Raw genomic sequence first — 27,798 nt, 5'->3', positions numbered from 1 at the left:
AAAATCCCCTTTGTTATGAAAATCCCCTTTGTTATGAAAAAGTAAGATTACATGTTAGAAGACTGTCTCTAGATTGCAGACTCTCATAGGCAGGAATCCTGTCTAGATTTAGGTTTTTAAAATGATGAATACAATACAGCTCTTATCTTGATTGGGATCTGCTGACACAACCATAAAACTAATTGGTGGTTTTACAGAAGCAGGTTCAATCCTGATTCCATTGAAGGCAATGGTATTCCAACCATAATAGAATCAAGTCAAAATATCTCTTGAGTCATATATTGCCTCTATAATTGGGTTAAATTTGAAGAGCAAAGTTTAGCAGATTAAAGATGCACAGCCTGGGCCAGACCTCAAAAGTATGCAGCATCCACACTAGAACACAAGTTTTACCTCAGCAGCAGCCAGTGGAACACAAATATAAAATCTTATCTTCAAATCAAAAGTAGCTGCAGATATCTGCCAGTATAAAATGAATGAAAAAGAAACAAAAGGGCTTTATAGAAGGGGAAAATATGGATTTACACTATAACAAGCTTTATTTCTTAAGCTTTTTGAATGCAACACAAATGAACCACATTACTGCACATCACCAAATCAGCCTAAGCACATTCAAACCGCAAAGCAATTCTCAACCTAGTCAAAATCCCTAATGAAGTCCCCACAGGGCAGACTTTTTCTACTCTGTCTTTGAAAATGATGAATGGCAAAGTGGGAGAGAGTGCCACGTTCACATCCCACTGGCTCCCGAATCAGAAACAGAGCACATCAGATCTTTATCTGATGCAGTGAATAATCCCCAAGCACATCTCGGTGTGTCACTGCTGCTGATGCTTTTAGCATGTCACTTCAACACAGTATTCTCAGATCAACCAAAGACACTGAACCTTTTCACACCCCTGTATCGTTACACAGTCGGCTCCAGAAACGCTCAGGGCTGCAGTGATGGGGAGCTACACAATTGCAAAGAAAAGAATCTGAAGATGTCCCACTCTTGCTTGCTGGGTATGATTTGGGCTTGCAATGCAGTTAAGCCACTTCAGCATGTTGAAAGCATGGTGCTCAACCCTTCAACCATCCTGCACTGCACCTGATTCTCCCACTGAGCCCTAGTGCTTGCCCAAACAGGCAGCAAGCCAGTTCAGGAAGCTGAGCGTTTTTCTTGTGGCTTTATATCCCAAAACTGATCTCTTGACAGGTCAGATGAGTGCCAGTGTTGGAGCATGGAAGAATGCAGAAGCATGCAGCACTAGCAAGGAATCAGAACTGCCCTTTCTGGAAGGGGCTTCCTGCAAGGTCACACTGGCTGCCTCCTCAAGCAGCACCTCTAGTCTCCTGTTTTCATGAGAACAAAAAATTCCAGACACTTTTATTTAGGGAAAAGCAAATCATTAAACTAAGGTTTGACTAGGATCTTACTCTACCAAAGCTTAGCTTTACACATATATACATATACATATATATACAGGAAAGCATGAGTAACTTCTATATAAATTATGTGTGTATGTTTGTATATATATGCATACAGACACATAGACACATAATTTATATAGAAGTTACTCATGCTTTCCTGTCCCAGGCATGTAGTGAGAACCCAAGATCAACATAGAATTTCAGACCAAGGCAAGGAGATCATTGAGGGTTTTCTCCCACAAAAAAATTGATCTTCAGACTTAGTAAGCATTTGAAATTAAGTCCTCTGAGGAAGACTGTAGACTTGAGGAAAAGTATAGTATGTATCTCACAGAACACTACTAGTAAGTGTCCTTCTTTGGTTACAGTGTTATAGTCTATGAAATTCTGATTTTAAAAAGACTGAAGCCAGAGTTTAAAAACAATCACAATAGTTGCAGTTTCTCACAAAGCTTTCTCCCATATTACCTGTGTCAAATATACTGACCTATCCATTTTTCCTACAGCAGTACCTATATCCCAAAAGACCATTTTTTTCTACAGTCCTTCCTACCTTGCTGAGCAGGTTGCAGTTTCTGCCTTATTCCCCGTGCTGGTACTTGTGGGGACCACCATTTAACAGTACCCAGCTTTAAGCAAAACTGCCCATCCAAATTCTAAGAGGGGTTATCTGCAAGGGTGAAGTAGATGAGGCAACTCCAGTATATGAACTTTTCTCAAACCTCTATCCTCCACAAAGGAAATGTCCACAGTCACAAAGTTGTTTCCTACTGTACAGTGCAGAGAAAGCATTTATGTCTCATCTCCACCTCCCTGCAAAATTCCCTCTGGCCAGCTCAAAATCCCATTTCCTCACACTCTGAACCTTCCTCATTATGCAGCCTTAGCTTTCTTGTGACCCATTCAAACCAATTCATTCCATTTCAAGGACTTTTTTCTTCCCTGGTGTTATACCTCAAAGTATTTACAGAGATCAAGTGCATACCCTCTCAGTTTTCATTCTGCAGGCTAAGTCAGTCAAAATCTTTAGAGTCTATATAATTTGATAGTCTTTTCACCTCTCTGATCATCCCAGAATGTCCTTCCTGAAACCTGTTTTGGTTTCAATTCATCTTCTTTAACACAATGACCAACTGCATTTTGTATTTAGTGCTGTATGGAGTGGCACTAACAGAGCTCTCCCTGAGCCTCACACATAAACATTTTAGGCACTTTAGGTCACCAAGGCCCTTCTGTGAGGTTGCCTCCTGTGCTGGAAAGACTTCCCAGCTTTGCAAAAAATTGCAGTAACACACCACTACCTTTTCATGACAAGATGTTTAATGTCCCTAATAAAACCAGGGAATAAAATCAGTCCAGGGACCAATCCATAAAAACTCCACTAATAGCTTCTCTCTGGTCTAATACTTTTCAGCACTCCACATTGCTGTCTTGTCTTCAGAGTTTTCATCATCTATCACACAAGTCTTCTACTAACACTCATTCTACCCACTGTAACAAACACTCTCTTCTATGGGTCATACCTAACACAGCCCTGCAGATTAGCACAATTTCCCATTTCTAGAAAAAGATATTCCTACCAAAAATAAAATACTGCACTTGCCTGAAACTATTTATCATCATGCATGTATTTCCAGGTCGTCCTCTACTCTTTCATTTAAAAGGATGTTCTTAATGTCCTAAGCACATCCCAAGCCAAACTGATAGCCCTCCAGCCAAACAAACCACACAGCCCAAGCTACACACACACTAGAGGCTGGAAAACACCTGCATTGCCTGAGGCAATGAGGAAAGCAAACACACCCTCGCCCAGGGCTTGCTCCCACCTCTGTGCTGCACCTTCCAGAGACCTGGGAAGGAACCACTGTGACTGAAGCCCTTTTGCTTGGCCAGAATTGTTTTCCAGTTTCCTGCTTCAATTCCCCAGGCAGCAAAGAAACACTTGGCCCAGCAAAAGGGAAGGGATTGACGGCTGGAGAGAAAATAACCACTTCTTTCAGCAGCAGTATTGGCTGCCCCTGCTCCCTTTGCTCATCCCACAACAGGAAGCTTCCCAGACTCATGCTATCACCCAAAGGAGTTTATCAGAAACAGGGCTAGCCCAGTTAGTATCCACATTCAGACTGTATTGCATTTACACTCCCGCCTGGCTACACCATGTTGGTAAAGACTTCTGTTCCCTTCCCAGGTATATAGCTTAAAAACTTTTCACCTTATAAAAGTTTTAGTATACATTTCAGGGCCAAAATCAGCTTTATTGCAGCAATTTCCATTTTATCCCCATGCTTCTACATCTCTAAGACACAATCCTTTCTGCAACCTGCCCTTGTCCCATTCTCTGCAGACCCTCTGCCAATCGCTCACAATCTTTAAATCCTTACGTGCAGTTTCACCCTTGCTGAGATACCATTTCCACAGGATTTCTGCATCTCTGACGAAGTTTCAAGTTTCTTTCACATTCAGAGCCATAATGACCTTTTTGAACTGGGCCTCTTCAGTTTGCCCATCAAATTAACTTACAGGCCTCCTTCTTGCAGTCTCCTGCTTAAAGCAGATTTACCCAGGGAGACACGAGCTGCTGTCATCAGTAAAAGACATCATCAGGTTTGATCATGAGAGTGCCAGGTTTTCCTGAGCAAAGCTACTCGTGCAGAAAGCCTGACCACTCCTTGCAAGTCAGCTGCCAGAGGAATTGCCCTCTGTCTCTCCGTTTATACCATTTACAAAAAGGCACTTTATTACTGTAAATAATAATAATAACACAAGCAGAAGAGTGTTAAACCAGGTGCTGCAGCTATTATCCCTCCTGGGATTTGGCCACTCTCAGCCTAAAAGTCTCTGCCTTCACTCAAGTAAATTGCTTTTCATTCTCCTTCCAAAAATTGTGCACTGAAATTGTCTTGTTTCTAGGCTCACTTCAACCATGGTACCTGGACACTGAGAACAGATAATGCAGATTATTATTAAAAAAAAAAAAATCAGTCTGAAACATATGGAATAGTTTTAGACCAGAGGTATTTAAAAGTAAAGTATGATGGTACTGAAGGGTAATTTATTTATTTATCCAGTTCTTAGATACCTGTAGTAATTATATACTTGGCCCAAATGCTGTTACCAACATGCACTTTCAACCTGCTTTTTTCTTCATGTTGTTTCCGTGCACCTTGACCTACCATTTGAAGGGCTGAACAGTTCCCTTCCTTTATTTGCACAGGAACATAAAAGATATTTTTAGAATGCAGCCAAAGAAATCCTTGCCTGCACCAAGCAATTTCAGTAAACTATGACAAATTGTCCCTTTTTTGTCAGAAAAATTTCTGTTCACCAGTCTTTGTAGCTTCCTAGCCCTTCCAGGACTGTGGGGACCCAAACAAAAGCATAAAACACTGCAGGTGCAGCCCTGCTGGGACAATAAAGAGGCATATCGTCACCTCCCTGCACACTTACTGGGAAAACATGTTTCTTCAAGGACAGTACTCTCTCTCGCTCTCTCTCCCCTCCTCCTCCTCCACCCTCTCTCCAGTATTTTAGGAGCTAAAGGCAAGTTTAGTCTTCCAGATCAAGCTTTCAGTTCACTTTTTGAAGGACAGCAATTTATGACCCTGTTAAAGCGTTCCTACATCTCACCTTGCAGTACACACCCTGTAAATCTGCAGCCCAGAGGCTGCAGCTTCCCTCCCTGGCTCCTGATCTGGGCTCTTCAGCTCTGTCCCAGCTGCTCTGTGAGTAAATGAAGCTTCTCTCTGTATGCTTCCCTGAGCTCTCCTTCCAAGAATTCTTTCCCCCTCCCTCAACAGCTCCACCATCTCCACTCCTGCCTTCCTCTCCCCACCTGCAAAGCTTTCCTGGTAGCTGCTCCAGATCTTCCAATTACCACTATTCCTCCTCAGCACCCAAACTGAGCTATCTTTTGCTACCTGCCAAGGGCACAAGGAGCAATGGAGGCACCAGCATTTCACAGAATGGTTTGGGTTGAAAAGGACCTTTAAATCTCATTTAGTCCAACCCTCCCTGCAAAGTGCATCTTCAACTACATCAGGTTGCTTAGAGTCCTGTCCACCCTGACTTTGAATATTTTTAGCAATGGGGCAACTACAGCATCTCTTGGCAACCTGTTCCTGTGACTCACCACACCTACCACTAAAAAAATTTTTCTTTGTATCCAGTCTGAGAAGAGGAATGGAGCAGGTGCATGTCTGTGGGAGATCAGTGAGGTGGGGATGCCAGCAGTCAGATGCAGCACAGCTCTCTACTGCAGAAAAGCCCAGGATAACCAGGGCAGCTGAGGCAAGGGTGTCCCACGTTCCTGCTTGGTCTGTGCTTGACACAGCACAAAATTCCCTCAGAGGACAGTCTGCAATGGGAATGATGGGCACCTCATGGTGTGGGGACACATCACTGCCTGCCACACGGGTGGCAGCTGGTAATATCCCTCAGGGCAGTGTGACAATGGGGACAGCCTACAAAAGCATGAAGGTTGTGAGACTGCTCAGGAAGATCTCCCTCCCTCCATGGCATGGCCCTGAGGAAAACAGCTAAGACATATATGCTAATGTTCTTGCCAGACATGTTGGCAAGAGCTGTTTGGCACTTGGGAAGGAAAAGGTCTTCATGTCTTGTCTTTGGGTCCTATCTGTAGTTTGCATTTTTCCTCCTTTCCAGGGACAAGCACAGTGGCTGCTGTGAAACATGATGAGTCATAGCTGCAGGCTGCCAGGAAAAGGCAAGGTAAAGGGAAAGCAGGGACAGATGAGACAGGAGGAAAAGCTGCTGTCACTAACCAGTTTCAGAGTCATTGTTACGGAGCTACCAATGGTTTCTCTGCAGCACCATATGCATTGTTTTCAGCTTTCCCTGGCTAAATCCACGGCATGAGGAGGAATTTCAGAACAGTCACATTATGTTACATATCTGTCTGAAAGCAGCATGAGAGGTCCTGTGCTCTTCTGACCAGAAAATGCAGCAGGAACTGCCCTCTGTGAGAGTGGGGAGGTGGGAAGAGTTTGTCAGGCAGCTAGTCAATGAGGGAAGAACTTTGAGAAAGCCAAGAGGAATGTGTCTGGATCAAGATATGCTGAAACTTCCTTTACTGTTGTCGTCCATGAAAACTGGCAACAATCACCCACCCTGGCTGCTCTGCTTTGCCATATGTCCCATCTCCAGTGGCACCACAATTATGCTGGGGAAAAAAAAATCTTCCTGTGTCAAATGTTTCAAACACAAATATAGAAGGATATGAGTCTTTTAGGTCACTGATTTGGTTCATGCCTAGTGCATTTTTCATGCAGTAATTAGAATATAAATATGATAGTGTCAGACAGGGCATCTATTCCAATAGTGTCAAGTACTGAATGCCTCACAAGCTGTGAATCTAAGCAGCTACTTAGATCCACAATGCTGATGTAGAGCAAGACCAACTATTTCTTAGGCTGCTACTCAGTTGTGTGTGGGTTTCCCATCTTAGGAAACAGAGCCACAGGGTCATAAGGGTACCTGCTCCATGACATAGCTGACGCTATTCACAGCCCATAGGGAAGCAACCAAGACAGAGGGATACATCTCGCAGCACAGCAGCACAAGCACAACTTACTGGTGCTACAGAACAGTTCAGCTAAAGAGATTGCTCTGCTTAATGCAGGTGAAAAACTGATTTAAGTTTTTCACAGTCTACCACGTATCAGTCTCAAAACTAAACTCATTTAACCTGATCTTCTACTTTGCCAGAGAGATAATTCTGTGCTAGATTGTGCCTTGCTTCTGGTTCAGGCTGCAAATTTATTCCCATCAGAGAACTTCATTTTCAATTAATTCCATTTTTTGACCAAAACCAAACGCAAAACACTGTCACTTAAAAATGTCCAGCCAATTCTATACAAAAATCTGCTCTGAGGCCTGCTTATCTCAGTGTTTCTAAGAGAGCTGACAGTTGCTGAAATATAGGCACTAGGATTGCTAGTGTTGACAAGTCTTTAAAGCATCATCACACTGAGTAGCCATTAGAGGTTATATTTCATTGGAAGTAATGTAATTCAATTACCATCACTCTTTAGTATGTCCCATCTCTGGAGGCTGACAATAAGCCATATCATCCATCAGATTTTAACCTGAACTTTGCATTCTAGCCTCAGAGACTGCCAGTTCTCCCTTATGAATGGCTTCATATTTTTAGTGTCATTTCTTAGGAAAAAGAGGTTATCCAATTATACTGTACATCCATTTGCCTGCTTGTCTCTCTTTCCTTAGCTTGTCAACCAGTTTCAATCAGGAGGCAAAGGTCTTCAAGAAAATTAAGTTCCTATCAGTTTTGCAACTAATCAGAGGCAGGGTAAAGAAAAGAAATCATTTGCACGTCCCACTTGGGAGTGGTGAGCTATGTAATCCCTTTAAACTGGCAGTCTGGTGAGCATGGACAGCTAACACTGTCTCGTTCTCCATACAAGAAACACAAAAGGCTGAGGAATTTGTGCTACTGCAGGGACAGAATGTCAGAGAGACCCATGTCCAGTACTGTGAGATAAAACTCCTTAGGAAAGTAGGCTCCTTTAGAGCTGCCGTTCATGGAACAACTATTTTATAAATGCAGTGATCTTACTAATTTACAAAGAATTTCTTGTACATATTTCTTCAGCAAAGAATGTCTTGAGTAATTCACTCTGACAGCCAAACATATTGCAAATACAAAACATAAATTGCACAGGAAAGTGATGTAACATTTGCTTTCCCAAGTCTATGCATTTAAGCTCTATCAATAACCACATTTCCTGTCTCAGAATATCTGAAATGCAGAGTAACTGATTCACCGTGTTTATATGTTTAAATGATTACTCTTACTGATGATTATCAACATTACTGATTCATATTACTGTTGTTGTTCTGCCTTTTTGCTGCCTAACTGAACCTGATGTACTCATGTACTTTGCTAGTTCTTTATCACATTCATCAGCAGCACAAGGATTGTGACTTATGACAACTTACTCCTCACAGGCCACTGGTTTACATCAGTCATTGCATCCATCCCTTTTCTCACTCCTTCTCCACCCTTCCAAACTTTACCTTCTCCATATTGACATTTATGCTAAATCCCTTTTCTTTGGCCTTTCCCAGTCACTGGCCCTCACCATCTCTGCTTCTCTCATATCCAGTAATCTTCCATCCCAGGCTTGCCCCTCATTTTACCACCTCTTTTTCTGCCTCCCAAATACACTGTCATTTTCTGTATCTTCCTCACCTAGCTTGCTCTTTGCTCAGAAGATAATCCTCTTCATCTCTCCCACACAATTTTACTAGAAAGAGATCAGTGAACCTGGACACCCTTATGGAAACACTTCTGCTGGACTTTCCTGGTTTCACTTGCTCACACTCCTACATGGATAATATACATGGAAGCTGAACTTCTCTCTTACCCCTTCTGTTTTCATCTGCCCACTCATCACCATCATCTCATGTTTTCTCCTCCTCTCACTGCTATCCCCACCCTTTTCCCTTCGACTGCTACGCCCCTGTGACACAGGTGTCTTCAACTGCATTCAAAGCCCTTTTCTATCACTTTAACTTCTTTTTAAGTGTTTCTCTGCACCATTTACACTATTAATTGTAACCTTCTCCTCTGCTTGTAATGAACCCCTGCGAATGCACAGCTTCATTTTGCTTCAGATATTCACTAACCCTTCCATCCTGCCATCCTCTTACTCAAATACAACTGCTTCTCTAGTCCTTGTAAGCTTTGGAGGCTGATATTTTACTGCTAGAAGAGGTTGCCTTCTACCATCTGGGGAGTTACCTGCTAAATTTCAGATGAACCTGCTCACGATTTACCCAGGGTATGAAGCTGGTTGTACATTAGGTATCTCAAATATTCCCAGGTAAGAGCCACGTCATACAGACACAGGCACACACACACACTCTGTCTCTTTCTCTGCTCTGCTGGAAGACAGCCCATGTTGCCAAAAACAGTCACCCATCAGCTGCAGGTAGGCTGGCAAACACCCACATCTGAAATACCAAGTTTTACTCCTCCCTCATACCCGTTACTCACTCCTGCTGCCATCCCTCAGGGAGCACCAGTGAAACTTTCAGGACAAGACCACCAAGCCTCTTACCCTCATTCCTACACTTTTTATAACTTCTGTCACACTCCTGTTTCTCATTCTCTCATCCACATATGCCACCCTTTCCCACCCCCTCTACCTTATTTTGTCAATTCCTAGAAAGCTCTCTGCCTACACACAAAAGGAATCCGCTTTGTCTTGATTTAGGTTTCTACTGGCAGGAGACATTTACAAATCTTATAGTACGTCTTTTAGTCTTCAGTGACCATCTCTGGTCATCAGTCTCTATTGTTTGTACCTAAATTGCCACTCATCTGCATTATTACTCATTCCTGATTTTGTCACCTTTTCCCTCTCCCGCATTCATTATGTCACCCACAGGGTCTTGTTTTGAATTAGATTGCAAGACTTTCAGAGCAGAAAGAGTGCTCATTCAGCACACACACATAGTGCAACGGGAGCTTGTAGGAGCTAGCAAGAGTTTCCCCCACAGAATGTAAGGAATATAACTGCCCAAGGCTAGCAGGAACTCACCGAGCCATACAGTTCCCCTTTCTCATTCATTCCAAGGTAAAGTCCACTGTCGACTCCTCGGATGCTGACCAAGCCCACTGCTATACTGATAAATTCCAGTATACCTATGAAATGGAGGAAAAAACAAACAATGTACATATTGTTTCCATTGAAAGGTTTTTCTATCCCAGATATGACTTATCCCTGAGTGTCAAGCAGCTATTTTCAAGGCTTTTTCCCGTTTTCTGAGTTGTTTGGAAGAATATGAGGGCAAAATTAACGTACAATATTTCAAGTACTTTGGGTCTTTGTTAGATTGATGCACTGCAGACAGCATGAATGTATCAAATTTAAAAATTGCTCACAATCTTTCTTATCATTCCTAAACACAAATCTTAAGCTCAGTTATACTGATTTGCACAACAGATGATACATTCAGAGAAAAAACAAGGTTTTAGATTGCAAAAATTAGCAGAAATGTGGAACCTATGAAACTTGTCTTGCAAAATAAATACTGGAAAAACATATTTTAATCAGAATTGTGAAATAAAGCAATGTCGCATATGGAACGAAAAGATCTCCTTTCAGACATCAATGAATCAGGAATACAGGGAAAGATTTACTCACAGTATGATCTTCCAGAGGCTTGAGAAATGAAAATCCTTAGTATAGTCCAGAGTCATGTATTTCTGTTTAGATAGGAACCATTCTCTCTGATGTGTTATTATTTACTCATCTAAAATTGAGACCTACACCTAAGTGTAATAGTGTGCACACAATTAAGTTTTCCCATGCACATAACAGCAAGCTTACACAGACGTTTGTTCACTTAAAAATAAGAATACTTTGCAGAGAAGCACTGCTTCTGCAGATCTCCAAGGTTCAGAATCCATGTGCACAGTACAAGTATCTGTATCAAGTATTGGCTCATCTGTTTCTGAGGGTTGGCGGACTTTCTGGCAGCCTTCCCTGCAAATTGCTTACCTCTTCAATGAGGATGCTACTGGCCAAACCTGGCATAAGCCTAGGAATCTTGTGTTTAAAAATGGAAATTTCTTCATATTTGGGAGTGCTCATCTAAGACTGTAATGATCTCACAAGAAGTTATCCAGCAATATTCAGAAGCACGCTGCTGTGTTACGCTACTTTCTGAGTCATCAGATACAGTGTGTCCTGCACAGAGTAACATTTTCAATAGATTATGTGAATTTTCATATCTAAGCACACTGCATAACTATTTTTTAAAGCTTATTGGAAATTACATGTATATCAAATAATGAAATAACAGTATAGGGCGTGTTGAGCCTCACGTGGCCAATAAAAAATCATTTTCGTGGCTTTTTTAACAATTAATTTGGCATCTTCCACAAAATAGTTGTGCACTAATCAATAGCAGGCATGAATCATATACATCCAACATAGCACAAGTTGAAGCCAATAGGGAAAATTTATAGTAAAGCTAATGTAAAGGTGAAAAATATTCCCTGTAAGGGAGTATCGATCATTACCTTATATATTATTCAGCACTACAAACACCACAGTGTTATTGTTTTGATAACCCTTTTTTAAGGCCTGGGCATTTTAAATTATTCTTTACATATGCACAAATAAAAAAATACTGGGAGGAAATATTTTGCAATTATGCAATTATTTAAGTAATAAAAACCGGCAGCACGCCATTTATCTGGTATATGAAGTATCTCAGATACAATTGATCCATTGAAACATTTTAAAATTCCCATTATATCTGGACATGCAATACTTTCAGATTTCTTAGTAAGGCTTTTTCTCTAAAGCTTTTACCAAAATATCATATTACTTGTTACATGTTACCAAGCAATTTTAACTGAGGTTAAATCTTATGTTAAGTGTGTATTAGACTCCACTATAGCTAAGTTAGTGAGTCTGGCATTTTTCATATCAGTCCAAATGTAGTCTTTAATTGTTGTCATAATTTCAAATATTTGGATGCATGCTGCTTAGTGCATTAAAAGAACAAGAAAGGCACTGTCACTTTCTATCACAAGTGCAGAAAATTAATTTAAAGTACTTGGCAAAGAGCATCCACATATTTGAGATCAGAATAGAGACTTCTTCATTTGAAATACTTAAAAGCCCACTCACAGTAAGTTTTATGTGCCATATTAAGTCCTTCAAGAGATTATCTGGGGCCAAGCACACAGACTTACAGAAGTCTTATCGGTTTAAGGATTGCATTTGCCCCACAGTTCTGCACACATTTTCACTGTATAGTTTCTATAATGCACAGATAGTACTCAGGACCTGAATTAGATATTATAATAGATAATCCTCTTCAAAATGAGGCTGTAAATCAGGACAATTCCAAACTTTGAAAGCTAGGGCCCTATTTATTGCTAAAAATGTGGAAGGGAAGTAGAAGAAATAACTCAGTGCATGGAGTCCTGAATTTCTTCTCGCTGTGCATTTTCTTGAATGTAACCAATGCAAAGACCCATTCCTTTGCAAGGATAGGAAGAAAATTTCAGGGAAGCTATTTATATCTTACATGTCCACATCAGCCCTTCATACAGCTTCCACATGATCCAGCTCAGACCATGCTGAATGGTACAGGACGCCAGCCTGACACAAATGCTGGTCCTACTCTCCCGACACACTCGCAGGTGAGAGGTGGGCTGTTCACAAAAGTGAAATTTTAATTTTCATCTGTCTTAGCTCTGGTGAAGAGCAGGCCTACAAAAGCGTTTTCCTTGGCTTTTAGGAAATGAACACCTCTGTAACTGCACAGTTTTAAGTTGCTGCTGGTTTGCCCTTTGCCCATTTTTGCCTCTGGCTACACGTTGGCTTTCTTTGTATCAATGGATTGGAGCAGTTTAGCTTCTCCTTAGCACTGCAACAGACCATCACCTATGTCAAGGAAGACGGTGAACAAGTGTATCTCTGCCAGCCACCTCTTTGTACGGTTTCCAGGGGAAGGGGAGCGCAGGGGGACCCTCTGCACTGTCCTCTCCCTGGGCTGCCGCGGAGAGCAGCGGGGCGAGGGAAGCGGGCCCCTTGGTGGCTAAGAAGCCGCCGGGAGGTCAGCCCAGTGATGGGGCGAGGGAAGGGGCTTCTCCCCCGGCGCCCCCTCTCTCCCGGCCTCCCGCCCGCCGGCCGGGGCTGCGGTGCGGGGCTGCGCGGAGACGCGCGGGGCTGAGCGCTCCGCCGGGATGCGTCCCGCCTGTCGCAGCTGTCACCACCCCGCCCGCTCCCCCACATGATGCCAATTAAAAGACGGGAGCGCAGACAGACACAGCACCCCCAGGCAGCCGGGCCCTGCTTCAGTTTCAGGCTTTCACAGCGCCCTTGCCCCCCCTCATCCCCTCCCCTCCGCAACGCTTAATAGCGGGGGAGACTGTCGGGCCTGCTCGGCGCCTTTCCCTCCCCCTAAAACCTGGCCCACGATTCCCAGTCCCGGGGGCCAGAGCCTTCCCCGCATGCATCACCTTCCCCCCGCCCCGCCCCGGCCTGCTGGCTCTCCCCAGAGACAGCGCGGGGCGGGGGGCAGGCCCGCCCACCCGCATCCAGCAGCAGAGGGGCGGGCAGCCGCAGGGACCCCCGTCCGGAGCCGCCCCCGCGCCCTCCCGGCGCTGAGCCCGCCCCGCCAGCCCAGCGCCGGAGCGGGCAGGGCGGGCCGGGGAGGCGGGAGGGCGGGCGGCTGCGCGGCTCCCGCAGATGATGAACGCAGCGGTTCCTTGTAGCAGCAGGTCCCGGGGAGCGGAGGTCACCTGCTGACAAGCTTTTTTTTTTTTCCTTTTCCTGCATGCTCCTATTTTTTTAATGCTGTGCATGCAGTACTTGTGCTGACGCACAGCGGCACGCCTCTCCGCTGTTACAGAGTTCCTGAATTTACAATGACTCTACTGTCTAGCCAATGCCCTACACTAAAGGAGACTGCATCAAAAAAATTTCTTTTGTGACCCGGGAGAGATAAGGCTTTGATCACCTGAGATCACATTACGGGGGGGACCCAGCCGGGTCCTCCCGGGGAGCTTTTCTTTTTAGAGATGGACATCTTGCTGCAGGAATTGCGAAATGCCAGGGCTCCCAGAACCGGGCGAGTATAGACACACAATATGGCTCGGTTTATTGTACGCAATAGGCACACATCCAACATAGCATCACAAAAGAATTACTCTTATCTGATGTCTCTCCAGAGGTGTGTGCGGGGAGGGGGATTCCCACAGGGCAGAGCCCAGAGAAGAGTTTACGCGCAGCCCCCGGGGTTTTCTCTTTGTCCTCCTTATTCCAGGAGAAAAACTTCCTTCTGACGCGTACCCCCGCATCCACACACGCGCACTCAGGTTTCCCGCACACGCTCGCAGGAAACCATGTGAGCCCGCTCTCCCCAGGGCAGCTCCCGAGTTGAGATGCAGACCTCCCCGGGATCATCATCAGAAGACTTAACAATCACCAAAACTCAAATAGCATCAGCTATTCTGTGACCTTCCGGCAAACACAACAGCAATGTCACGGCACCGATACAAAAGTACCGAGATCCCCTTCCCTCTGGCAATGAAGCCAGGAGCCCCAAGGCATCCCACGGGTTTGCCGTGCCCGGTCTTCCCAAGCCCGGAGAGAGCAGGGGCATCACCGGCGCGCTGCATGGGGAGAAGAGTTATCACCGAGGCGAGTGCCGGTGGGGGGCAGAGGGAGATCAAACCGACAAGGACAAAAAAAAAATAAAAAAAAAAAATCAATCTATTTAAAGCCAAGGCGCTGCAAGAGGTGGAAGAGCTGCCCCTCGGAATTGTCAGCTTCCTACAACTGCGGCTGGAAAGCCATTTTTAAAAATAGACGCCACGAATAATGTGGTCACCGCCGCCTTGCGAAGGGAACAGCTGGCGGCCCTCCTCCGGGGGCGGCGGGGCCCCGCGGGCCGCCGGCCCCCCGCCGCCCCGGCTGCCGGTGCGCGCAGCGCCCTACACCTGCTGCGGGCCCGCTCCGCGCCTCCCCCGCCGGCCCGCGCAGCGCCGCGCCCGCACCGCAGCGGGCAAGGGGAACCTGCGGCGGCGGCTCAGCAGCTACGCACGGCGTCTGCCCGTGCCAAGGAAAACGCCTCGCTGCAACACACCCCCCCCCGCCCGCCCCACGCCCCTCACTACGCGTCTGCCTTAAACACTTTCCGCACTTTTTCTCGTCAGCAAGCGTGAATGCTGCGCCCCCGGGAGAGCCGCGACGCTGCCCCCACCCCGCAGCCAGCCCCGGAGACCCCGGGCGGGCGGCGTGGGAGGGAGGAAGAGCCTGTAAAGCAGCGTGAGAGTGTCAGGGAGCAGCGGATGGAGGGGGATGGAGGATGAACCTGCGACCATGCGAGAGCCTCAGTCCTCTCCTCCCCCGTCCCTCCCTCCCTGCTTCCCTTATGAGCCCTTTGGAGATCGTCTCCTACAACACCGGCATTATCTAAATAGCTTCACAAAGCAATAAAATACAGCTTAGATATCGTTCAACATCTGGCATTAAAATACAAAGAGAGAAAAAAAAATCAACACAGGACTTTGTTTTTACGACCGAATTTAAGTGCTGTCAGGTTGGTTCACTCACAAGTTAACTCCTTCCAACAGCTGGGAGCGTGGCGAGCTAACCTGGCATATTTTCCGCACCCCTCCTTAAAAAAAAAACCACCCCACAGAATCAGCTCAGCCAGGCTGTTTTAGTCACTTTCATACATTCAATCTGCCGGGCCTTTAACAGACTCCCGGGCAGCCGAGAAGCTCCAGGCCCACTGGACTCGCGTGTGCATGTGCATGTGTGAGTGTGTGCATGCACAGCTCTCCGGAGCAGCCGGGGCCAGCAGCCCTCCAGCCCTCGCTGCTGAGTCACAAATAGTGTCCCCTGGAAAGGAAACTCAGGGAATGCTCTTTTCAAATTCGCTGCCAGCCTGACACGCCACATAGCTAGAGAAAGGCAGGTTTTGGCGCAGGATTCCCTGCGTCAGGTTCCGGACCCCACCTGCGCTCCCTCATTCCCGGGGCGCCTGTCACCGGCACTGCCGCACGGCTGCGGGTGCGGGCTCGGGCGGGCGCAGAGCCCGGCTGCGGGTCGGCGTGCGCTGCCAGTAAATCCTCGCCGAGCAGCGAACCAGGCAGGGTGTGCAATTCGGGCAGTTACTAGGGCAGGTAATCGGCAGAGAAAACGAAAGAAAAGCCCTCGTCAATTTGCGTATAGGACGAGAGCCACTCCCTCCAGGAAACTCGGTGAATTTTAAATTGTGGTGGTTAATGATTAAAAACCCTTTAAACTAGCGAAATCAAATCATACACAAGAAACGTCCCGAGCAAAAATTCCTCCACCACCACCAGTACGCGTCTGCTCCAGAGCAGAACTTAGGGCTACACAAACATCGCTACCGAACACCCGGCGACTTCGGCGGGGGCTCCTGCTCCGCCGCGGTGGTGCCGCTCGTGTACATCTGCACCCCCGGACACATTCATTTTTCCCCTCGGCGGATCAGCCACCAACACAAACCCCCCTTCCCGCCCGCCTCGCACCCCACCGTCCCCCCGCCCGCAGTTCTGCCCCATTATTTCATCACATGACCACTAAAGGGTTAAGGATAATACCTACCAAATCTGCTGTGGTCTTGCCTGGTTCCCTGGATAGTACCATTGGGGAAGATTTCTAAATGAAATCCAGTCCTGCAGTATAGCTGCCTCCGCCTGAGGATCCCCTTTAAATGGTCCAAGTCCGTGACCGCAGGCCCCCTGGGTAGCCCACCTGCCTCAGACTGACCCAGGTGGTCACTTAACAAAACCGGACTATCCACCGGCAAAACGGGCACATTCCCAAAGGGTACTGCATCCTGCACACCGAAATAGTTCCCAACTTCACCTAAGGGAGCCATCAGAAGATTCTGCTTTTAGAGAATGAGAATAAACAATAATGATGGTGCCAAACCCAGGAGATATAAGATTAGGTATATTCCACTCCTCTCCCCTCCCTAGCGCAGTTACAGAGAAAATGTTCTTTCTTCAATCCATTAAATGCATAAATAAAAGTAATATTCTGTTTTGACTGGTACAGGTTCAAGGTCAAACCAGTTAGTCTAAGAAACCACCACTTTATACTCACACACTGACATATTTATAAACATATAGATGTGTATATCTATATAAATGCATATATCCCCAGCTCTTAGCAAGCAATACGGTCTTCAGCCCATCCAACTGTAATAAAGAAAAAAATCCGTAGTTTCTCCATTTGGTTTAAGATAAGAATGACCATAGCAACTTAAATACCTAGGCGTTATAGGGATTTTTTTTTTAAGATGCACAGGCTACGTCAGGATTTATGGATTCTGACTCCAGAAAGGCATGCGCTGTTTTTACTCTATAACAGACTGCATACATCAGCATGAATCCTGCAAAGGGGGAGGGGGGAAATCTCACGTTGTTGGCTGAGATAAATCCAAAAAAAAAAAAAAAAAAAAGGAAAAAAGAAAAAGGAAAAAAAAAACTTTTGACGTCCAAATCTATTATCCAGAATTCTCAGGAGGCTCAGCAGATGTCCACTGGTTTAGGATTATTGACGATCCACAAGCAAAGCAGCAACATACAAGTGCTTGTGTCTTTCTTGGCTGGCTCGAAACAGGTGTTGCTTCTGCAGGGCTCCCTGTGAAATGTTGTACTCCAGCACTGAGCTGCAGCTCTTGACTGTGGATCTCCATCCAGCACGCAGAGTGGCGCAGGAAGAGGCATTGGGCTGGGTTTAAGGTAGTCCTGATTGCTGCTGGAAGGATTCTCCGAGGTCCTAGCGCTCAGCTCTACCTGCTGCAATACCGAGCCGCTTCCAGCGCTCGGCACGGCGCGGAGCGGCTCTTGCTGCTCTGCGGCAGCGCGGCGCTCGCCGGCAAATAAATAAATAAGTGGGCGAAACTTTGGGGGAGGAATAAAGCGACGCGATGCTAAATATACCGCGCCCGCCCGCTGCGGGAAGCGGGCTCCTCGGGAGATGCCCGCATAGCCCGAGTCCCCCCTGACATTGGCGGGGGGAGCGGGGCGGGCAGCGCCCTGCCCGCCCAGCCCGAGCTCGGCCCGGGGCCCGGCCCCGCCGCAGGGGAGGCGGAGGCGAGCCCGCCCCGCACCGCTCCGCAGCCCGGCCCCGGCCCGCTCTGCCGCAGGTAACCGGGCTGCCGCTGTCCCAAGCGGGCTTCAAACTCACTCCGGCGGGCAAACCGGAGGGGCGCAGGAAGTTCGGGAGCTGGGGGGAGGGTGGTGGGGGTCGTTATTGCCCACGCCGCAGTTTTTGCCTTCTCCACTCTGGCCCCCTTCCCCGGCAGCCCGCAGCCCTCCCGCTCTGCCCCTGCGCTGCCGGGGGCAGCTCCGGGGATGCCGCTGCCGGTGCGGTAGCGCCGGGGCCCTGCCGCCGCCCGGGACGCCCCGCGGGCCAACCGCGGCTCCTCGCTCAGCCCCAGCTTGTAGGAAAGCGGTGGAGGGAAGGAAGAAGCGAGCAGGAGGTGATATGGGGGGAGAGGGGTGCGGGGCAAAGTACGTGCTCCTTTTGCCCCCAGCCCCTCCCCCGCGCTCCCCAAAATGAAGTTATTTAAAACTGCCGGGATAGACTCGGCGAGCGGAGAGAGGATTTCTGTTTCTTCTTATGATGCCCAGAATTGGTGTTATTGTAGTTTTGCCCTTCGAAAAGAGCTGTGTGAATCAGCAAGGGGACAGAGGGTCTTCTGCATTTCCAAAAGTGTTCTTGAGCAGAGCTCAAGGACTGGGCGCGATGCGGAGCCTTGCACGAGGGAGACGACACTCCGGCAGCTCCTCAGTTGAGCACAAAACCTAAAGACAGGTTTTTTTGGGAATGGTAGCGGGGGGGAGAGAGAGGCAGGAAGAAAAGGAGGAGAAACATAATATCTTGGGGGCTGGGGGAAGAGATTGCATGGTGTGAATGATGATGTGCACCGCTGAGGTAGCAGGGTCCGGGAAGGTCATCGGTGGAGCCTGGAAAGAGAACTCTAGAGAAGGAGAATTTTGCAAGGGGTTAATTAAAAATAATCGACTCTGCTTGTCTTCCTGCTCAATGGGTATGTGGTGGAGGGGGTGGCTCTCCTTGCCTTCCCCACTACAAAAGCCAGCAGTCCAGCTCTGACTGGTGCAGCTTTCCTGCATCCCCTCGCTTGCCAATGTGACTAAACAGGAGAGGAGGGAGAGAAACTAGTTTCCATGTCTAGCAGGGAAACTGCAGCAGGGAAAAGCTGTGTCCTGAATCCACAAGGACCTTTAGGGAACTGACTCACGCCAGCAGCGCATGAGCCACCCCTCTTTTATTTGACTCCAATAGTCTTTATTGCAATTTGAAGGACAGGATGCAAAAGCTTCAGAGCAGGGTCACATCACTCTAGTCCTGTACAAGCCCACAAAAAGAAACAGTTGCTGCATGTCAGCCCATGCATTTCAATATGCACGAACAGAAAAAAAACCCCAACAACTCCAAAGTAGTAAATTCCTTGCTCTCCAGCAAATAGTTCCAAAGCATTTACCCTTTTTTTTAGGATTTAAGGACACTGCTCTCACACGCCGGTTATATCAGCGTGAACAACTGCAGAATGACTTGGGAAAAACTGCAGAACTCACCATGTCAAAAATCATCATTCTTTATCAAGTGGATCATGGCAGTACCCAGAGGCCCCATTCAGGGCTCACAGTTCCATTGTGTCGGATACTGTAGACACATGTAATAAGAGAGATGGTCTATGCCCAAAGAGCTTATGATCTTAACCCATGATGAAAGACAACAGGTGTATAGTACAAACCCATGGGGGAAGGATAAGGGAAAAACAGCCTTGAGAATAAAAAGCAACAGGCCCAGCCAGTGACAAGTGTTTGGTGTCAGAAGGAAGTTTTAAGGAGATTTGAAGGAGAACAATAAAGGAGCTTTACGGTTATTAATGGGGAGATTTTTCCATGCATAATGGCTAAGTTGGAAGAGAACATAAAATTGCTTGTTAAAAAATTGGACTGTGGAAAAGTGAAGGCTTGTGCCACCGGCAAAGCAGAGGGGAATATTGCTGAGTGACCATAAGGGCCTGGTATCTGGTGCACTCTCAGGAAAGAGGTTGCCGCTCCTTTTCTAGTGCTGTAAATTTACACTTCTAGTCCCAGTGAAGAGTATTATATGGATTTTTTTTTCTTTACTTCAGGCTTCAGTATTTTCTATCTTGTACTTCACACCAGCTTACCTTATGAAAAATATCTGAAGGTAAAGAAGAAAGTATTGGTATAGCTGCCTTTTTTTTTAAGGGACTTAAATGAAAGCCCACAGGTTATTTGCTATAGGAAGTTTAGTGTTATAAAAGTGTTATCTAAGTTGAGGCTTTGATGTCTGAATTACTCATAAGTATCAAAGCCACACATGAATTATGCAGGACATCCCCAAAATTATACCCATCTGTGAGTAGGTGGTGTTCCAACCTTGCTTCACATAAAATCTATGTGTGATGTGTAATGTCAAACTTACCCCTTACAGAAGTTTGGCATTGCTGATAGCTGGGGCTGTATTAAAAACCTACACTTTTATCCCCAAGACACTGAGGCAGGAACATCCCTAGCTCCCCTCTACTCGAGATTCACACCCACTTCCCTTATACCCTCCTGGAATTAAAGACTGCATCTGCCACAGTGAGTCATCAAGAGCTTACTCATCAGCTTTATGCAGGATTTTAACTCCTGAGAGCAGAACTGGTCAGAAGGATCCTGCATTTCTTGAAGAGTTTCTGGCACACGTTCTCCTCACATGTACCACACTAATGTTACACCTCTGCTAGGTTTTAGCTATTATGACACTTTTAAAAGAAAATTGTTTCACCTGTTCTCTGCCAACTAGTTTAGTTTTAAAAGATCTCTTCACATATCATTTTTGAGTGTCATTTAAAAAACAATTCAGCCTGCCCAAACAGTTTTTTCTTGGTTTTTTGTTTTGTTTTGTTTTTTAATTCCCCCCATATTTCACCAAGAGCAGGTTCTTATTCTGGACCATTAATGTATATAACTCATTTATTTCCCAACCTTGCAGACAGAGAACTGAAAGACTTAGTTATTAAAAAGATAGGTGTTATGACTTTCCCATGAAACACATGGCATTTGCCAGTTTTACTAAAATGACTTGAGGCAGAAAACTTTTAAAAGCTTTCTTTCTTTTTTTTTTTTTTTTTTTAGTAAATGGAGAATAATATAAGAAGTAATGCTATTTCCAGCTTTTTTGACAAATCAGAACTTTTTGGGTATTTCAAAGCATGACATAAGCCTGGCTATAAGACTATTAATTAATCTCATCTCACTTGAGGCTGCCAGAATTGAAACATCAAGATATAAATGACTTGTTCTTTAACACAGAGAAATAGGAGCAATTTTAGGGCACAAATCATCTGACCTATTCTAGGCATCTACTTTAGGATGACATGACTCATGTGTTAAAGATGCTTAATTCTTCCTCGTGTATGGAGGGAGTCTATATTAGATGTAGACTTCTACATGACAGAGGTCTAGATAGGACTGCATGGATCCCACCTGCTGCCTTATACATGTGATTGAGCACTTCCCCAGAATGGCTGGTGAGGGCACTAAACTATTAATACAGTCACACAAATTAACACTCCAAAGAAAACTCGTATGATCTCAGCAATGAAAAATGACTGAAAGTCATGATTATCAAACATTAGATTGACTGGAAATAAAGAAAACATTTGTGAAAACAAAACAAAACATAAAGCCATGTGATTCAGGTTAACTGAATTAATAAAAGAAATGTCTACAAATTTAGAAAATTTTAAATTTCTCACTTTAGAGACTGTAGAAAAAATAGCCGTATTTATGACCAAAAAGATTCCTGTAAGAATTCCAGAATTCAGCAGGAAAGGGCGTGTTCCCGGTTCATCAAATTTTCACACTAGAGTAGTGTAAAACATGCATTTTAGATGGAAAATTCCAATAAAACACCAGTGTCAGTGTCACCATGCGATATACAGCAACAGTGAGATATCTGACATGGATTCTTTATGCTGTTATGGTATTTTGCAGTGTACAGGAATTAGTGGATTCACATAAACAAATACTGGCAGAATATGATCTTTGTGATCATCCTAGGGAGGAAGTTATTAGGTTCCATGTTTTAAGATATCTTAATTTGAGCCCAAAAGTAATACTGCTGTTACCAGTCAGATAAAGCCAAGTGCATCGACACAGGTGTCAACAGAGTCTTTTTGAATGCGTGTCCTTGTTGGTGACACTTGAAGGGAGATAGGGTGATGTAAGTAAGAAAGCTGCCAAATATGTTTGAAATTTCTGTGACGTGTTTATTTGTACATAGCTTGTATCTGCTGATTTTAGCAATTAATTGATTGTCCACTACATTGCAAGTCCCTCCAGCTCAAGAGCCAAAGTGCCACTGATCGAAAGGAGAAAAGGGGAGGAAATTAGGGTTGCCATGTGTGCAGGTGACCGCAGAAGCCTCCACAAGGCAAGCAAGTTGTGTGGCAAGGCTCACAGAACTGCTCATTGTGAGAATCTCTTTGCCACGGTCAGTGCTTTGCTTGGTGCACCTTCGCTGCCCAAGCACACGGGTGCCTCATCATAGGTTTCCGCCTTCTTCGTGCCCCCATACTGCCGGTGCTCGGTCGTAGCTGCAGTCTCGGTAGGGTTTGCCAGCAGGCTGCAGGGCATCCCGGAGGCTCTTCCTTTGGCTGATATTCTTCCTCTGTGGATAGCTCACTGCCTGAAAGATGAGGCGGCCTTCGTACACCAACCAAGGCGCATAGCTTGAGCATCAGCTGGATGCTACTTAGCAGCGCTAGCCTGGAGCTGCAGCCAGCAGCCAGCTCCTGGCCACCTTGCCGGGCAGGGAGACGGTGCCGCTCGGGTGGCTTTGTGCCCCACTTACCACTCCATGAGCGCTGCGGCAGGCACAGCAGCAGCCCGGTGTGCCGTCCCCCGACGGATTAGGTCCGTGCCAGCTCCACGATGCCTCTATGCCCGCTATCTGGAACGGCCAGAGGCCTTGAGCTTTCCCGATGGAAAGGATTACCTCTCCCTTCACGGCCCCGTGGCCACCCAGGACATTTCATGCCGAATGGCCCTGAGCCCGGCCTGCAGCGGCCGCCCGGGGCTGCTCCCCGCGGGGCAGAAGGGGCCGGGCGCGGCGGGCCGGGGGCTGCGGGGCAGGGGCAGCCGCGCTTGTGCGGGGCTCTCTTGCCCTCTAGCGGGCGAAGCCAGCGGGGCGGCCCCGCCGTGCCCTCGGCCGGCGCTGCCGTGCCAGGCCGGAGCCCGCGGCCCGCTCTGCCGGAGCTCTGCTCCCGCCCGCCCCGGGACAGCCCCGCCGGCAGCGCGGGCGGACGGGCCGGGGCCGGGGCCGGGCCCTGGGGCCGGGCTGTACTGCGGGCACCGGGCAGCCTGGCTGGGCAGCGCGGCAGGAGCAGCGCTCCGAGCAGAGCGCCTGTCCGGGATGCCGCCAGCTCCGCTCAGCCGGCTGCGGGGAGAGCGACCCGGCGCCGCGGCCCCAACCAGCAGCACGGAGAGCTGACGAACAAGACCATAGCGGAGCGGTCAGAGACACCATTCGTCTTTGCGAGTCCTTCAGCCGGTTTGGTGGCTGACCATGATCCTGCAGCTGCGACCACAGCTGCGGACGCACGGGGAGCACGGGGCTGTGCACCCCAGCTGCTGGACAAGCACCGTGTGCCCGCTGCTGCTGAAGAAGGGAGCGGGCGCTGAGGACAAGGGAGTGCCGGGCACTGGCCACGCAGACACCTGGAGGCAGCCCTGCATCAGCCCACAGCTGAGTGGGGTGGAAGTGGTGCTGGAGGCTGTGTTTGGGAAAGGAAGGACAGCTGTGCTCATGTGGGGTGTTCTGACACATCGTAATTTCAGTTCTTTAAGTTGTCTAGCCTGTGTTTACTAAGAATTCTCCTTTTCTGCAGATGGTTTAGAAAATTCGTCAGTATTGCCATCTCCGTCATTTTCTTCCTTCCTGGTTCCAAATCAATAAAAACTTAGTCCTTTCCTGCATTATTACTATCTCCATCAAACAGAAGTTCTTACATTATCACTAGGAATGCTTGCTTTACAAATGTTTTAGAAAATTCATGTCTTTAAAACTGGCAGTGACTGACTTTCTTCCTGTAGACTTCCGCTTGACTTCATCACTTTTCCCATTTTGCAAATAAATTTTATACTTTTTCTCCCTCCCCATTTTAAAAATTATTTTTGGTATTATATATTGCATTTTTACTCTGACTGTTGTAACCACTGAACCACAACAGGCTTAAAAGTTATCATTTTCATGAAATACAGTTTGTTAGTCATCTAACAGAGATCAGAATTTGTTTTCTTCCTCTGTAAAGCTTTCCAACTCTCACTCTCACTTATAATTTCCCATTTTTGAGGAATCACTGATACCTCTGGGGTGACCATCCCCTTTCATGATTTCTTGAGGTAGGGTAGTGATGAGAAAGTTTTCTGCTGGTAGTGAATATAGCTGGGTCACTTGGAATGCGGTCACTTGGAAACCTCCACTCTGCTGCAGTTATTATAATCCTTTGCATGCCTGTGTCTGTTTCATTTGCTCAAATGCTATCCAATTACTTTGTTGATAACTAACATATTTTGCGTGGCTTGGCCTGATGATTTTCTTAATCATTCTGTTGCTATTTCACCAATAACTCAACAGCATGTAACTGCACTCTGATTCAGTAATGCAAAGGAACAGAAAATAATATAACCATTTGCTTTAAATAACTATCCTGGATATATACTAATGCTTTGCTTTTGGTTGGCCAAGACAAAAGTATCTCTTGACTAGAATCTTGCTTGTTTCCCCTGAACTTCCTGCTTTGACAGTAAGACTGGAGATCCTTCCCTCTTGTACAGGAAGGAAAGGAGGAGAAGCTCTGGAGAAGTCAGTAGATGTGGGGAGCCAAGGGACTGAAAAGATTCCTAAGCCATTCCTCACAGAGGACTGCCATCTTCTGTTAAAGCCATTTCTGTTTGCCCAGTCTGAGTAACTTTATGAAGGAACTGTGCAAAAGGTGAAGGGGGAAGAGAAGGGACCACACTGTACAAACTGCCATCAGCGTAATCTTTTCATATACTGTTGTAAGCTACCAAAAATATTTTATATAGTGTCCTATTTGCGGGGGAAGAATTGGAAATGCCTGTGATGTGTATCTAAGGTGTTTCAGACAAGGAGTTTTTCTATTCCAGATCTTTGCCATGAACAGCTACAACCCATGTTTGCTGTTACACAGGGAATTAATGGTAATAGCTGTCTCTTCTAGATCTAAAATAAGTGAATTCAGGCTTTCCAGAGAAGGAAAAAGAAACTAACAACAGTGTTTCCGAGTTGCTATACAGCCCTCAATGTGACTCTCCCTGACTCTCTCTGGATCTCAAGGCACTGCTTTTCTGAGGGTCACCAACACACGTCTGAGTACTAGGCTGTATCTTTATCCCTAGCTGGAATATCTCCTCCCTGTGGAGGAGCAGAACAGAAAAGTCTCCATTCCTTTGCCCCCATTCCTCAAAATTCACACTGGTTTTCACACCCTACCCTTCATTTCTCATAAAAAATTGTCAAGGAGATTAAAAGCTCTCTACTAACAAGAATTTGCTTTTCTGCCTTCATAGCTGCTCTTGATAAAAAACAGTTTTCCCACCCTGTTGTTTAGGCTTCATCAAAGTCTGCAAACCTGAAATCCACCATAGGAATTTCAGTCCTCTCCCAGAAGCTGTTATTCCAAGAGAGCTTAGAAATTCATCAGAGGGTCTGAAAAACACATCAGCACCGGGAATCCACAACTAGGATTTCACGCCAGAAATAGATGCTGCCTGAACTACTTTGCTTTTTCTAGGCATTGCAGTGAAATCCCTGACAGGCAACGGGGAAATAAACTGTTCGGGAGGTTCCTGTGCTTCCTCTGCATTAAATATTGCTCTGTGTTTGAGGAGGAGAATGGCAATTACTGTCAGGGATTCTCAGGGACTGACTTTATAGCACAACTAAGCATTGAGCACTCACTTCTGCAGATATGGACAAATTGGCTGTGACTACCTTGCCTTCACTGCAGTAGCACTGCAGCCAACAGAACTAAGCTTGCAAATGTTGAGACAGCAGGCAGACATCTAGTATTAAGTATCCTGCTTTTTTTAACGGGGCACAGGCTTGTGAAGAAATACATGGCAAAACTGAAGGAAAATTATCTTGCCAAGCCTCATGTTATGCTATTTGTATAAATCTTGATGTGAACAAGCAGAAGGAGTTTGCCTGAACCTTCTGGAATTCATACCTTGGATTCTTGTAATTATCTGAGTGTTCCAGCTCTGTATGTAGGAACTTGGTTCTGCTGCTGTGCTGGGGGTGCTAAGGAGAGCTCTGATATACCAAGCTTGTAAGCTTGCTTCCTTCTCTGGACTAGATGTTCTCTGGTTGTGTCTTCCAGTGGAGAGATGGTGATGACACTGCAAACCCTTTTCTTAAAAAAAAAAAAAATGGAGCAAACTCCCACCTTAGGTAAGGTACCACAGCACAACTCCATTGCTGGAGTTTTGACAACTGATATAAATGCAAAACAAACAAATTTGAGTATTTTATTCCCTCAGGTAAAAAAATCCTTTTATAGTTCATCACTGCAAATACTCAGAATTTGTGGGCCATTCTCAGTCACAGCTTACATAATTAGGAAGCTGTGGAAGTCACCGTAGAAGGACAAATGAAAGCAAAACCCAGGTACACCAAGTACAGGGAGATGAGTCAAAGATCCAAGAACTGCTTAAACATTTACAGTCACACAGTGAATTTCTGGAAAGAGTTTGCAGTCCAGGTGCTCAAAATACATGATTCTCAATTGTAAAACTGTGAGGACTGAGGGCTTAGTAAATGATCTTGAATAGTCCTCTCTGTAGATCTGATTATCACTAAATTTTTCCCTCATGCAGATTTTGGTCCAGTAGTCCTCATATTTTATTTATAATTTAGGCCATATGCTGCTTTCATAATTTTTTGTCTAGTCATTCAAAGCATCTTTGCACAGTATTCAGACAAGAGCAAATCTTGGAGGTTGTTATTATATTTTCCATTTTCCTTGGGTTTTAAGCAAAGGCTATACAGTGCAGAGTCTACGAAACACTTCAAATTCACTTTGAAAGTTAACTTCAATGCTACTCAAAAGTTGAGGCATTAGAGTTGTCTATGAACAGTGAGAATGAAGCTTATTTTTTAACATTTCTGAAAGGTAAAGTAAATCTTTTATATTTAAGACTTTTAAGCAATTTTTAAAGCGATCTCTAACACTTGTTCATAACACACAAATGCCACACTCAAAAAATAATTATACTGGTAACATGCTTTGAAAAGAGTCAGCCTTTTAATAAGGATGTTTTAAAAGTAGTGTCTCTCTTCAAGAACAGAGAATCAAAAAACTTCCATTACTGAAATAACTTCAAATTACGCATTTATAAGAGCAAATATTCAAAAAATAGAGCCTAAATTAAGACTGAAAGGCTAAGATTCTCAGAACTGTTCACTAGTGTCTCATTTTGGCCAATTACATTCAAAACTTCTGAAGATGCCTTACATGAGTGCTCAGCAAGTGAACTGCAGGAAATACTTGGAGATGATTAGGCTCATTAAATTCTCTTAATAGAATCATAGAATTGTTTAGATTGGAAAAGAACCCTAAGATCATTGAATCCAACCATTAACCCTGCCATGTCCACTGCCACTAAACCATGTCCCTAACGGCCACATCTACATGACTTTTAAGTACGTCCAGGGATGGTGACTCCACAACTTCCTTGGGCAGCCTGTTCCAATGACT

General features: G+C 45.8%; 1 protein-coding gene and 1 long non-coding RNA gene across 2 annotated transcripts in view; both read right to left on the bottom strand.

Annotated features, from left to right (window-relative positions):
* Positions 1-17,681, bottom strand: part of FGF9 (fibroblast growth factor 9) — a 28,696-nt gene extending 11,015 nt beyond the window's left edge. The window contains exons 1-2 of the mRNA XM_088159493.1: positions 16,560-17,681; positions 9,996-10,099 (exon numbers count right to left, since the gene is read on the bottom strand). Coding sequence (XP_088015619.1) covers positions 9,996-10,099; positions 16,560-16,836 — 381 coding nt within the window. The 5' untranslated portion in view covers positions 16,837-17,681. The remainder of the gene's footprint in view (positions 1-9,995; positions 10,100-16,559) is intronic.
* Positions 17,682-22,261: 4,580 nt separating this feature from the next.
* On the bottom strand, positions 22,262-23,079 carry LOC148224769 (uncharacterized). Its single transcript, XR_015801391.1, has 2 exons — positions 22,869-23,079; positions 22,262-22,703 (listed from the first exon to the last, which is right to left on the bottom strand). It is a non-coding gene; the product is annotated as an uncharacterized LOC148224769 (long non-coding RNA).
* Between the last annotated feature and the right edge of the window lie 4,719 nt (positions 23,080-27,798).

Source organism: Sturnus vulgaris, chromosome 2, assembly GCF_052056855.1.
Source record: "Sturnus vulgaris isolate bStuVul1 chromosome 2, bStuVul1.hap1, whole genome shotgun sequence".
In the NCBI taxonomy this organism is placed as follows: Eukaryota; Metazoa; Chordata; class Aves; order Passeriformes; family Sturnidae; genus Sturnus; species Sturnus vulgaris.
The sequence above is the reverse complement of the archived record's forward strand: the minus strand, read 5'-3'. Positions and strand labels throughout refer to the sequence as shown.